Source organism: Lutjanus erythropterus, chromosome 6, assembly GCF_056507025.1.
Source record: "Lutjanus erythropterus isolate fLutEry1 chromosome 6, fLutEry1.hap2, whole genome shotgun sequence".
NCBI lineage: Eukaryota > Metazoa > Chordata > Actinopteri > Lutjaniformes > Lutjanidae > Lutjanus > Lutjanus erythropterus.
The window spans coordinates 23,495,894-23,510,709 of record NC_139322.1 but is presented as its reverse complement, the minus strand read 5'-3'; the positions used below and the strand labels follow the sequence as shown (position 1 = coordinate 23,510,709).

Here is a 14,816-nt window from a genome sequence, read left to right as displayed (position 1 = left end):
GATTAACAGCTTTAATGATATGGCAATGTTGAATACATGCTAAGTGTACACAAGTGTCCAGCCTACGAGGGAATACCCACTCATTCAGTTCTGATGCAAATGAAGTCTGTCAGGGTACACTGACTTACTGACAGCAGTGATGCTGTGAATGCTCACACAGAATACATTGTTCAGGTATGAGTAGTGCCTTCTGTGTGATGCGTTGTTTGCTGCGTGCCTTTTTTATTTTAACTTTGTTTGTCTTTAATTCAGTGCCACTGTCTTGAAATGTTGATCATTTGGTGCTGAAATTATATAATAGTAAGAACTATTTGTAGAAGAAGTAGTATTGTTATTGGGGGTGTCCCGATCCAATATTGATATCGGATATCGGTCCGATATCAGCCAAAAAACGAGTATCGGATTTTATCGGACTGCATCTAAAATCTCCGATATAAGCGCTCCGATAAGCAGTCCATTTTCTGCTCCAGCACTTCTATCCATAGGTTACGGTGGCCGACAAGTGCAAACGCACTGCATATACAGACAGGCGCTGCAAATACAGAAACGCGCTGCATATAAGAAAACAGATGCAAAAGGAAAACGCTGCAAATACAGAAATGCGCTGCATAAACAGAAACGCGCTGCAAATACAGAAACGCGCTGCAAATGAGAAAACAAATGCAAAACGAAAACGCCGCATGTACAGTCACACAACGGAAGTGCTCCAGGCCTCTAGGGGCAGTGCTGAGCTTTCCCCCGAGAGACAGACAACGGACGAATCAACCTGTATCTACATCAGCGCAGTCCCTGTATCAAAGTGACCTCATATGACAGAGAAATGACAATGTCTCAAAACCTTTAGCATCTACATATTAATGACACGAATTGCCTAATATGCCGAATGAATTGCCATATCGACCCCTTTAATGGGTAAACCACTGTTAATTAAGCCTGTTGAAATCATTGATTTCTTGTCATTCTTGTTTTAGGTTTAAATAAAAGAAGAAGAGGAAATGGTAGACCATTTTTTTCTATTCTAATTAAAAAACATTATTGACAAGTTCATCAGAAAGTCACAAATCCATCTCCAGTGTGCAGCTGGTGCATAATGAACCAGAGGGGCTTTCAGTGAAACCACGGTATAATCTACTTTTTCCCCATCTACTTTGGTCTTTGGTTAGATTTAGGATTTTCTGGTGTAACAGTTGGTCCTGGCTGTCAGGGCCTGTAGACTGTGGATCACCCTGCTTGAGGAGCTTAGCAACCAGCAACATCACACAATCTATTTCACATAATCTCCCAAAACACATTTCATACTGCGATTATAGTGTTTGTTCATTTAAATTTAATCAAAATCTGGCATTTGAATAAACTTCCTGTGCTCACCTCTGGAGATATATCCTGTGGTCTTACTCATCATGGAATAACCATTAAACTGAAACCACTGAGGTGTTTGAGTCATTTTCTAATTACCTAAAAAGCAGCAAAACACAATTATTTCCCTTCATGTTGTGTAAGTTAGTTGTCCCAACTAAAAATACCTTAAATGAAAAGCCAGAAGGACACAAAAGGTTGCAATTTATTGTTACTTGAGTTAAGCAGAGGTCCCTACATCTTTCACCATATTTTTTGTGACAGCACTACAACACTTAAACTTCTACTATATACAGGACAGAGGGAAAATCCACCATAAAACATGTTCTCCTTTAATGATGTTGGATAATAAAGTCAGTATCTTCATACACTTCCTCCAAGCCAGAAATCAAGGCACAAGGACGAACTGTTGTCATCATATGACAGTGCATTGAAACTGAATTAGCAACTGACTGTGGGCTTGTTGTTTTTTTGTTTTTTTGTTTTTTTTTATGTCAATGCTGTGAATCAGAAAATGAAGTAATGGTAAAGTCCCTCATAGCTGCGGTTAGAGTGTCCAAAGGGTTTTTCCATTGGTCATCATAGTATACAGGTGATATCATCACGTTCTTGTGTCTTTCCTCTCCAATTGTGAAAACTGATAAAGTGGAGGAAAAAAACAAAACAGTGCAATGTTTTTTCAGGTCAGACATAGGAAATGTATATATCCAACCCCTTGAGACTTTACCTTTTTCAAATCTGGCCTTTCTTATTGGATTATGATATTAAAAAATAGTGTCTATGAGATCAGAAATTTCCATGAGATTTAAAATAATTTCTATTTCTTGCCAAGGGTCTGTGGTGTTTAATAATTAGTTTCTACAACATTTAAAAATCTCTGTTTTTTTTTCTGGTTTTCAGGTTCCATGAGATTTTCTTTCTGTCACAGTGTCTGTATTTGCTGTTTATCACAGATTGTGATAAGCTGTTGTTGAGCTTTTACTTGCAAATCTGGCCCTTCTAAAACAGTAATTGAATAGGCTTGCTTTACAGCCTTAAAACTAATACGACCGTGTGATCAATGCTATCTGCCTTGTGTAAGAATATGTGTAGAAAGCATCGCCATACAGTGCAACATAAAATCATTTTAATCTATTCTTTTCTTTTTTTCTTTAAAGAAATGTGATCTGAAGCTGCAGAAACTGTTTCTATATCACAGCCTGAGTCTCAACAGTATGCCTGACTAACTCTATAATTACAATCAGGCCAATAGGCAAACTTTTGTCAACTGGACCACACTGATGAAGGAAATTAGGTTTTAAGATCACAATAATGCATCCAAATTATGGCTTATTATCTGCCAGAGTGACTGGTAGAAAAAACAGCAGCACAGCAAGCTATTGTTAATTCCCCATTCAAATCACACTGCAGCTGCAGAAAACTCCTGGAGGTGATTTCAGATTTCACTAATGCCTTTCTTTTGTGTAATGATGACTAATTCATGAGACTAGTTCATTGTTAAACCGCTACTGCTTTCAGTGGCTTTAAGGTGCAGGTGGAAACTTTCGACAAAGAATAACACAATTACATTGTGTTACTCTATAATACTGTAGACCTATCTGGGGAAATGTAGCATGATATGGTAGATAATGTTACATGTCTTTATACCTCCAGGCTCTGGGAGTAACAGATTACATGTTAATGGAATTACGTAATCAGGATATTAAAAAAAGGAACTGTATTACAGATTACAGTTACATTTAGTAAAAATGGGGATTATAGCAGGATTACAATTTTAAAATAAACAATAATGTACTACCATGTGAAGTGCACATACATTACAACACCACTCCAGTCCCAATGAAAGCAACTAATCTTCACCAGTTTATTATCATGACTACTAGTGAAATAATGAAAACAGTGCAGTGACAGTTCTGCCTTCAGCAGTAAAAAATACTGTCATCATCCAATGACTGTAGGTGGTGATGCTGTTGACCGAGATGGTGTGTGGGAAACAACACAAGCCCCAGACTAAGTTTATGGCAGTTTACTTGAAGTTTGAATATGAAATGCACATAGCATACTTAAAGAAAAAATAATTGTGCATAATTACCACAAACAGTCTAAAGGTGCAATTGCACATAACAAAGTAGGTTAGAAGTGGACAAATAATTATTAAACCATACAAGGAACATAAAACATATTTGGCTGAACAATCTGGAGACAATCAAAAAGTCATGTAAAGTCAGGTTCAGGTCAGGTTCTGTTATGTTTTCAGGTTGCCCATCCACCCATATGTACAAATATGTCCATACAGGCGCCTGTTCCATTCTTGTGAATGCAATCTCCCAAGAATGCCTTGAGGGAATTTCTTCAGATCCGGTGTAAATGTTCATTTGGACATAAGGGTGAACTTATTAGATTTTAGTGGTCAAAGGTCAAAGGTGAAGGTCGCTGTAACCCAGAGCCGGTAGGCCCTATATCCACCTCTCCCTCATGTCAAAGTGGGTGTCCGTGTTTACAACTTTGATGAGAAGATGAAGTAGAACTATTTTATCACGTTTAATGACAACCAACATGTAGCAGTGTTTATAATCTGTAGCTCAGAGAAGATAATTGTGTTGTGCGTGAACATGTGGTCATACGCGCGTTCATACTTTCCCGCAGCAGCCTCTGTGGTGACCAGTCTGTCTGTCCAGACAATATGTGGACATGATGTTAATCTTCCAGGGTGGAAATATTCAGATACTTCACTAATGCTAATATCACACTGTAAAAATACATAGCAGCATAAAGTTGGATAAAATTGAACTCAAGCAAAGTACAAAACAAGTACAGTACTTGATATAAATGTACTTAGTTACAGTCCACCACTGATTACAACTCCAAACTAATGCAAGATAGAAATTTGTGGATTGACATTCACTAATGACTGATTAAATATGGAATTTAAAATCAATTAACTGACTAATTAGCAGGCAGCAGACCCAAAGCTCAATGTCATGTTTTAGTGTTTTCTACATTTTATATATTCTGTCACTATTCACTTATCTTAAGATTCCACACAAAAAATTCTATTTAATAAATATTGTTTTTTGTACCTCATTCTGTTCTATATAGATCTACTTATTCTTTGACCGACAGATGGAGCAAACTGTTTGAAAGGAGGAGGGACTGTAGTTGAAACACTGGGGCGTCAGGTGTGACGGTGTGTTTCACGCAAATGTCTAACAGGATAAAATGCTGAAGTGATGAATTTTTTTAAAAGGTCAGTGGTCGACTTTACTGTGACATCATGATGTTCAGCTTTCTATCAGTCCTCTGTGGGCTACTCCTCGCTAAAATATAGTCTCTAAGTGAAGACAACATGTTTCTCATTGGAAATTATTCACTGGAATCATACATGGCCATACAGTATACTGCAGTCATAACTTCCATTTTGTCAAAAGAAAAGAGAAAGAAATAACACATTTTAGGAAATTCCTTCCTTGCACCAGGCATGTAATGTGCCACTGATTGATTCAAATACCTAGATTATCACACCATCCTCTCTGACATCCCCAGTTGTGTCCCACACACTCAGGAGCAGCCTGACATTGTTATTCTACCTGACTGCTCATCTGTGTCATCTGTGGCTCAGTCCACAGTGAACATTTCTCATTTGATGGTGCTGCTTTGTCTTTCCCTGCTGTGGCGTTATTGTTCCACTTGCTCTATCGACAGCTGCCGAGCCTCATACTGGTGACACTGCCTCTCAAACTATCTCCTCTCTTGTCCAAATCGAACTGATTGAAGTTGCTCACAAAGTGATGGCAGCGAGAGCTTCCCACGTTTTCTTTTAAAGTTGTCTGTCAGTTTCCTTGTCATTTTTCTGCTACTTGAGTGCTTTGGCCGGCTAAGCAAAACCTTGGAAGTCAAACACTGCGGCAGCAGGTACATCTGACAGCATCCATTCCTATGAGGACCTAAACTGCTCAAGCTAAGCTTTCCTCTGATATTATGGCTGAGAGTAATGCTAAAGAGGCATCTGTTAATAAGCCTAGTGAGAGGCAAGCTGTGAAGGAAGCTTTGGCTTCAGTCATTGCATTTGTGCTCATCTCTCTTGAGAAAATATCCACAAGCCAGAGTCTTGTGTCTTTTTCATCATCTCCAAATGGAGAAATGCACTCAGTCTTCTGCTGTGTCCCTGACACTGTCAAAGTACACTTTCTGAAACAAAACAACAGATTTTTTAACTCAACTCGGCAACTCATGAATTAACCTGTTCTCTCATTTATGTTCTCCCTAGACTGGGTTGCACCAACAAAGATTAATTTAATCTAAGATTAGTTGTTATTAGAATTTAGCAAAACTATTTTTAAAATGAGTTTATCCAGATTTAAAATGAAAAACTAACCTCTGTTTGATGTAAACAGGAATATAATCGAGTTTAATCAGTAGGGAGACACTTGATTACCCAACTTATTATTCTAATGAATAAATAAATAAATAAATTTGAATGCTGGGAATTAAAAAGCTGGGAACTTTCAGCTGCTCTGTATTCTTTAACAAACGTTGCATTGTTTGAGGCTCTAATTTCTCCTCCTTTGAGGAGAAACTTGTTTTGGCCAAATTAAAGCTATAAGTAACATTTCCATATTAAATTGTGTAAAAATGCTAGATATGTTATTTCTAGTGCTGTCAGTCAATTAAAATATTAATTGCATGACTGTCTAATCGTAATTAAGCGCAAATTAATCACACATTTTTTAATTTGTTTATGTACCTTAAAGGGATATTTTTCAAGTGTTTAAAGTGTAATTCAAATGTAACTTTATTAAATAACAGTAACCAAAAACATTAACAAAGGCACTGAATTTGGTATAAAAAATATGTTCAAATAATTACATGACAAACCCAAGTCCATCAGGCACAGATGAGCATATTGACCTGTTCAATTTAACATTAAGGTCAAAACACACTAAAAACTTCAATAGAAAAGTCAATTGTAGCTTCTATGGAACTACAGGCTTCAAATTTAAAATTTAGAACCAGCAGTATTTTAGGAAAAGTTTGCTAGATTACATGCATTTATTTATTTCTTTAGTATTATTATTGTTAACAATAGTTTATTTCTTTAATAAAATATTGTCCTCTGAGGAGAAAATCCTCACCTTTATTCAGCTCAGTGTCTAGTATGACAACACAATATTCATGTTTTTGTATTAAGGATCATTTACATCAGTGTCACTCTGATAGTTTACATCAGTGAGGATGTTTTAGACCACAGCAGACAGCAAACTGCACACTGACACACACTGAGGAGATGAAGAGGAGAGACATCGTCCGGACTCTTCATCATGACTTACAATTATTCACAGTCACATCACACACGCCCCCCTCCGTTAATTACGCATCAAAAAAAATTAGTGGCGTTAAAAGGAAGCTAAACTATCAAAATAAAACCTATCTTACATGAATTTACTTTTCTCTTTCACTGTTTCTTAAGCAGTTAACAAACCACAACTGTGCTTCTGCACAGATGCAAACCTACTACATGCACACGTGTTCACACTCATATACACTCACACACTGATGCACACATAATCTCACTGCATTTATTTAGTTTTAATGTTGCCTAATTTATATAGTTTACTTTATGTTTGCTCTTTGACCCTGTATGGTTGTTTGTTTGCTCTCTTCTGTGGATCACATGACTTTTTTATTGGCTTATGTATAACTCTTGCTGAGGTGACATTTCCTCTGCAAGCCTCAAGGGGTTTCTTGAATCTCACCTGTACAATTTGCTTCTCTTCTTTCTCTTGTTGATGTATTTCTACTGTTGTTTTGCAAATATATAAACTAAAGATAAATTTGTGTTGAAATCTAGTTAGTGTTGGCAGTGACATTTTTCCTAAATTATTCACTTATTGATTTTTTTTTTTTTTTTTTTTTTGCATGCCCTTGAACCTCCTTGCCGGACTGAAATCCAGACTATGTCTCTGATTATAACACACACAGTGACCATAGTTCTACATTGAGCAGAATACTTTAACTTGATACTTTAGCAGTATTTAGCTAGCAATACTCATGTACTTTTTATATTTCCAATTTTGTAGTGTGATATTGCTGTTTTTTACATTGCCTTAGTAAAGAATACATGTTCCTCCCACGTCTGTGCCCTAATTACAAACAGACTCAATTCAGTAGTTGTCATGACTGTTCACATAATTATCTGGTAGTAGTCTCTAACTTCATTATAAGGACAGGCCATGTGTCTCACACTGTGTGTTATACAGCTACACTGGTGGTGGAGCTCGCGTGCTGTTCTAGAACGCTGGGCATACACGTTCTAGAAGTGTCTCCAACAGTTTCGGTCCGCGTGCCCACGCTCGTAACGGCCGTGCGGGTGGAACGGTATACGTCACGAGAGAACGAGGAAAGCACGCGATGCTTGGAGACATATCAATTCATCTGTTGCAAACGTTAGAGTTAACTGTTTAGGTTTCAGTTCATTTTGCCGGGCACCACAGCTAGCCAACACTATTATCTATATCGTGATCCGAGGAGGGAGTTTAATTGCAAAACAGATATGTAAGTCTTGGGTTTTTGTGTAGATGTGAACGGTCGTGGCGAACTAGCTAAAAGTCTTGGCAGTGTGGTATACTGCGGATCAACCAGCTAACATTAGCTCTGTGTGCTAAGCACACGAGTTAGCTTCAGCGGTGCAGTCTTACGATTGCACGGCTGTCAAGACTAAAAGGCACAGCACGTCGTTAACTCTACCGACAGCTAACTTTCCTTCAGCCTAGTTTAATTTGGCACCACAGTGTCTTTAAAGATTATAAACTAGCTTTGTTTACGCGCTTTCCATCAGCTCAGTTATCATTAGCTAGCAGGCTAATGTCAACCAATACGACAAGGGTGTCGTTAATGTTAGCACTGAAAAAGCATGGTGTCATGATTAGCTTGGTAGATTTCATTTAAGCTAACGTTAGCCAGTTTACACACTGTTTGACAGCGATATACTAAAGACAAGCTGCCCTCACCCAAATAACCATACAGCTTAGTATTTGTGTTCCATTACCCTCCTCTTTCTTAGTATGCCAACCTAATATATGCTCTGATACATGGATTATCTGTGACATAATGTTAGCTGGTGCACCATTTTGATGAAAGGGCTCGTAAAATTTTTTATCAGAGCATAGTTATTGCTTTTAGTTAAAGGATGAAGAGGTGAAGGATACTTCAGAGACTGTCGTGCTAAGCTGGACTGAATGAATGAAGCTTTCGTCAACATGAGTTAAACGTGATCTCCAGTGTACTGCACCATATACACGTGGGCCAGAACAGCCACCCCTGACTGTGAAAGTCATATGCCCTACTAATATTATCAAGCTTGACAAATTGCCATGTTAGATTATAATGAAGCTGGATTGTCATTTATTCCCTCTTTCTGCTCTTTGTCGTTTAGGCAGCCTGCACCAGCTATGTGGTATGACAGAAGGGACACTGTTTTTGTAGAGTTCTTCGTAGGAGAGAGTAGAGATGTGCAAGTTAAGTTGGAAAAGTCCAAAATTGATTTCAGGTAAGTTGTATTAATAGCCGGTGGTTGAAAGACTACTGAAAATCTGTGCTCAAGTTAAGTACTGTTACACTGCAGAAATATAGTATGTTAAAAAATATATTCAAGTAAAAGAACAAAGCATCCTCCTTAGAAATATTAGGTATTAATTCATTAATTGGCCTCAAGAATTGAACTGATCAAATTTATGAATCACCGCATTTGACACTGTTTTGTTTGGCGGAGCCATTTGTTAAATACCAACAAGCAGACAAGAGCTGAAGTTTGGAGTGATGACAGCTATATGCTTTATCATTCTGTCTATTTAAACAGAGTTAAACAGAGCAATATGTCACAGTCGTGCATCCAAAAATGAGAACAGCAGCCCAAATCATGAGTTGGAGCCAGAAACTATGTATTAAATGGGCTGAATATCTGTTAAATTTATGGTTATTCTTATGTTTAAGCAAGATCCTTAGTGCAAACAGTAACTCCCATGTTCTTCGAAGTAAAATTACTGGCTACGCCATTGGAGTCTGGTTGGTTTAGAGAAGACTTTTGTTTTATATAATGGCGATTTCCCATCGGTAAAAGGATGTCTGATGGCAAGGTAAAGTGGTGAAAATATTAAAATATAAAATAAATTTTAAAAAAAATTAAATAAATTTAAAAAATTAAATAAAAAATGTAGTGTGTACTTAAACTGATGTTGGCTTCTTTTTTTTCTTTTTTTAGCGTGAACTTTTTATTGGCTAAAATATATTTTGCTGCTGACAGCTGTTCACAGCAGTATACTGCTTAGCTTCCTCCTGATGCTTCCGCAAACTGGGGGTGTCAACCACTTTATGTATTAGTCCCTCATAGAACCCCACTTCAAATAAAAACTATCCCTTTAAGATGCTTTTGGGGATAAAGGGATCTATGGTATAGTGTATCAACAGACTAGTGAAAACACAAATAAATTCTTGGTTTATTTTTGGCAGTTGTGAAGGAAATATCACAACCTCTTTTCACCTTACAGTTGTGTCAGTGGAACAGATATCAAACACCAGAATACTGTGGAGCTGTTTGGGGAGATTGACCCTGAGGTATGTGTGTCACCTTTAGACCCGTGGTTGCAGTTCTACCATGTGTTTAAATTCTTTCAAAGGCTTCATGAAATGCTCTCTGTTCCATGCAGGGATCCAAACACAAACACACTGGCAGGTCTGTGAAGTGCTGTTTACGAAAAGCAGAGCCTGGGAAATCATGGCCACGACTTACCAAAGACAAGACAAAGGTAATTTCATTCTTTAAAAAACAAACTCGTCAATCCACAGATATTAGTCACTTTGCAGTTCAAGTACAGACTTGTTGAGAGAACCAGATTCTGCTAATTTTGGTTGCCATCATTCCTAAAATAAAACTTTTTTGTTTTGTTTTTTTAACCTACATATTAATGAAACTTTGCATGACTGCCTTGTCCTACGTGTCATTGAACAATCAGCTGGAGTAATCTGATTACATATTAAATATTGCCACTTGAATCTTCGAATCTTAGAACAACTGGCTGAGTGTGGATTTCACTAATTGGAAAGACTGGGAGGATGACTCAGATGATGACTTGTCAAGTTTTGACAGATTCTCAGAGGTAAGCATGTTGAACATGTACACTGTCTAAAGTGCCAGTACATTCCAGATAGACTATAGTCTTGATTGTTGTCTCCTGTACATTTCTCTAGATGATGAACAACATGGGAGGGGATGATCTACCTGATTTAGATGGTGCAGATGAAGAGGTATGGGTTTTTTTGTTTGTTTGTTTTTAAATACAAATGGAATACTTTTTATTTATTACTGAGACAAGTATTTAGATAATGTTTAATTTGCCAAGTAAAGCACTGTATTAAATTACTTTTGGTTTTGTTTTGCAGCATGATTCTGCAGACAGTGACGATGAAAGTAAGTACTGTTATTTTAAATAAATATGTTTTGTAATGGGTAGTCATTAGGGGTTTCACAATTTCAATATTTATTCGATTGATCAGCGATTGTCTGTGAATCATCAAGTAACAGAAGACGACAGTGCCCCAGTGCACCCAAACAGTTGTTGAAGGATCCGATCTAAAATGTTTGGGAAAGTGATAAATCATCTCATATATGATTAATAATGTTTATTGTGAAAGCCAAGGTAGGAGATTAACTGATCTTTACATTTAGGACATTTAACCAAATATCTAAGAGTTTTAGAATTTCAAGTCTGATATTCTACTAGAACATCTTTTCAGGTCAAAATGCTGATCTGTCATAAACATAACAAGTTGATTGATGAAAAACTAAATAATTATTCTCACAAGCTTATATTTGAAAACTTCAAACAAATTTGGACACAAGGATGTAATGTTCTGCAAAAACACTCGAAGCTCTCTGTCAGTCCTCTTTTAAAAAAAAAAAAAAAATCTCAAAATGAAGACTATTTCTCACTAAAGTCACTGGACTCACAAACCAGATGGTAATAACTTTTTTTTAAAAATATTACATAAAAAATACACTTTGTACCTTTTATTACATTCCTTTGAAGTCTTCAACAAATACACAATGAGTCTGGACAGACACGGAGGTGTACTACAACTTGACTGGTTGGTGGAGGCATACAAGGAGGTGGTAATTCTAGTTGATTTTGGGGTGAACTGTCCTTTTTTAGATGCTTTATTTTTTTCTGTGCATTTTTATGTTATTAATAGGTGAATGACTGGTTCCAAATCTAGTGACATGCCCACACACATCACACTTTCAATTTTGTGTCTCTTCCAGAGATGCCCGACCTTGAGTAGATGAATACGGATGCCACCTCAGTAGTAAACAAAGCGAGTTATAAGTCGGTTGAAGAGACACTAGACATGAGTTGGCAGCCATGTTGGAGAAGAAACCTCATCTCTCTACGCAGTTTCCAAAGTGAAACCCCTCAAGGGAGTGACAGGGAGTGACTGTTGGATACAGACATGCACAGAGATCCATAGCGACATACAGTGCTGTGCTTTGCTGTTCTGTTCTGCATGGACAATTCTGTTCAAATGAAAATGTTATTGTTCATTGACTTAGATGACTGTAATGGGATGTGCTGATGTCTTACACCTTCTCTCTGTTTTTTCTTTTTTTTTTTTTTGTTGTTTTGTTTTTTTGCAATGTCAGGTTATGTATTGAACATTGTGATTTCTAATGAAAAAATAACTCAAAATGCCTATTTTCCAAAAAAGTAGATTTTTTTAATGACAGATTTTCCCCTTTAATGTTTGTATTGTAAATTGCATTTATTTTGTTTGTTAATTTAAAAAGCAGGAGTTCTGCTTGAAATGGGTTTTCCAATGTATGCCAACATCTGCAAAATATTTAACAATAATTTCATTTTTTTTAAAGCATTTCAGCATTTAAAATAAACAGATATGCTTGTGCAACTTGCAGCTTGTGTTGAGATTATGGTATTAGAGTGGTACAATCTTTGCATATAGTCATACCTTTGCAAAGGCAAGTTTGTTTCTCTATGCCAGTGTACAAAACATTGCACATTGTAGCAGGTACAAATATTAATTTTCTTCCAGAGGTGAGTGCAGAAATCCTGTGTAGTCTACCAAGAGTTTCCCGAATAGTTTTAAAAATACAGGTTATAAATGTTTGTAAATCAGATATACTAGCACTATGCTTTGGAGGCTTGTGTGTTTGATTCAACAGGTGTTGAACACTTTTGCGTTTGTCTAATGCTGTGGGAGTTTGGATATACATTTCTAATAAACTCTTTCAGACCATTGAATACAAGGCCTAGTACTGAAGCATCACTTTTTCCCAAGTTCCAAATACTCTTTAACTCATCAGTGAGGATTAGTAAGAGAATACACTGAGGAAATGGGTTTTATTCATTATTAATGTGGGAATAAGGTCTCAGCAGTGGTGGAAGAAGTACTCATATTTTACTAGAATAGTCATTGGATTAAAAAAATTCACAAAAGTATTAACATTAAAATAGTAAATGCACTTGTGGAGAAAGGTCTATCTCAGAATAATCAATCTCAGAATTAGACATTTAAGTTATCAGTCTTTTGCTACTGTATACTTTAAATCTATTATATTCTAAAAAAAAAAAATTAAGTATTAAAATTCAAATGTTCAAGTAGTATAAAATTGTGTTGTAAATTGTACTTGTAAATTGTAAACAACGAAATCATCAACCATTTTTCTGTGAAAACATGAAGGCTCAACAGACTAAGCTATACAAATCAATATTATCTTTCAGATTTAGCTTTTCTTTTTTAGAATAAATGCCCTCTGTGTTTCTCCTTACAGTGTTAACATGCTGAGCTGTGATGGAGCAGCAAAGACACCAACTTTAATACCAGCTCAATTTGTCTAACTCCGTCTGCTAAAGCCTCATTATCTTTGGTTGAACTTCAGTGGTATTTTTGCACAGAACGACTGTGACTTGTTCGTGTCTTATCTCTTACATAAGAATTCTGTGGAAATGAATAACTAACGGAGACTACGGCTGGGTTGTGCCAACAAGATTACTTTTTAAACCCAAATTAATCATGGTTTACCTTTACGTTATGTTTCATCACACTTTTAAACTAGTTTAAAATGAAATAAGATTACATTTAAACCTGTATTTTACCTTCTGTTTAGTTTTTACTCGAAACTGAGGTAAATCTAATTCTGTTGCACCAAAACTCCAAACTCCAACATTCCATTTACACCTGGTATTAAAATGTGATCAGTATCTGGATAAATTACCAGATTGTTGTCTGGATTTCTTACATAAGACCCGTCTACAGTGCAAGCCAGACTAACGCCAGATGTGGTCTGGCAGATCTGATTACATTCTGATCTTGTAGTATTTGCACATTGCATTAACGCGTTCATTATCAGGATAATTTTTCTGGACACACAACACGTTTTAATCCCAGGTGTAAAGGAGGTGCAAATTAGATCTAGTTTTAGCTTTAAAGTTATACTTGAAGACGTTTAACTTTTTAAAATGGGGGCCTTTATGAGATGAATTGAGAAACATAATCAAGTTGCTTCTTTAATGTGGCCAACAAGTTTTTCTCAAAGGAGGAGAAATTAGAACTTCTCTCCTGAGCCATCACTTCAAACTAAAACCTCCATATTGACTAAACTCTAATTTTTTTGTTTAAATCAATAGAATTGGCTCTATTAAACTGACAGCAATCTTGCAACTCAGTCTTATAATTCATTCAGTTTCACATATGGACATGCAAGTATAAAGTATTTAAAACAGACTTGGGGGGGGGGGGGAATGAGAACCACATCCTTTAATGTGTTCCTGTGAAAATGTGAAATGACCATTTGTAACCACTGTGTAGTGCTAATGTTTCCGAGCACTCTACTCTCACTTCTCTGTCATTACAGGGCATTTCAGGGGCTTCCCATCTACTCTGTACTTTCATACTGAGTGCGAAAAGGGAAATGGAAGCCTGAAATTCCTTCATGCTGTTTCCAATTTAAATGATTAATGGTTATAATTATTGCGTGTGATTTCTAAAAACATGGCAACTGAATTAGATACTTCCTTCAGTCACAATCACAGAAGTATTCAGCAGTGAAACTCTTGGTCTGTAAATACGTAAAGTTAATAGATTATTCATCAGCAAAAGAGCCACAGATCAGAGGTTCTCGGTTTTTTCCTCTTTACAAGAATGTACTGGGGAGCCCCTCACGTGTGTCACTTAAAGTAGTTTGATGTAGCACATTTGTTTACACTTCTGCTTAATCGGGATCGAATGAACCACAAAAAGTCCACAACACAATATTTATCGCAATATTAAAGACAATGAAATATATGCCATATATGACAACTTGAAAAAAAATGTCCCTTATTAAATAATAAATCTGATATGTACAGTATTTTTGCTGGTATGAAGTTGTTTTTTTCCACTTAACTGCACTT

At 36.5% G+C, this 14,816-nt stretch overlaps 1 protein-coding gene across 1 annotated transcript; it reads left to right on the top strand.

The window, feature by feature from the left end:
- Positions 1-7,698: 7,698 nt before the first annotated feature.
- ptges3a (prostaglandin E synthase 3a (cytosolic)) lies at positions 7,699-12,670 on the top strand. Its single transcript, XM_084721254.1, has 8 exons — positions 7,699-7,908; positions 8,789-8,902; positions 9,900-9,966; positions 10,059-10,157; positions 10,419-10,508; positions 10,600-10,656; positions 10,792-10,819; positions 11,672-12,670. Coding segments are annotated over exons 1-8 (477 nt in total). The 5' UTR covers positions 7,699-7,906; the 3' UTR covers positions 11,692-12,670.
- Positions 12,671-14,816: the final 2,146 nt, after the last annotated feature.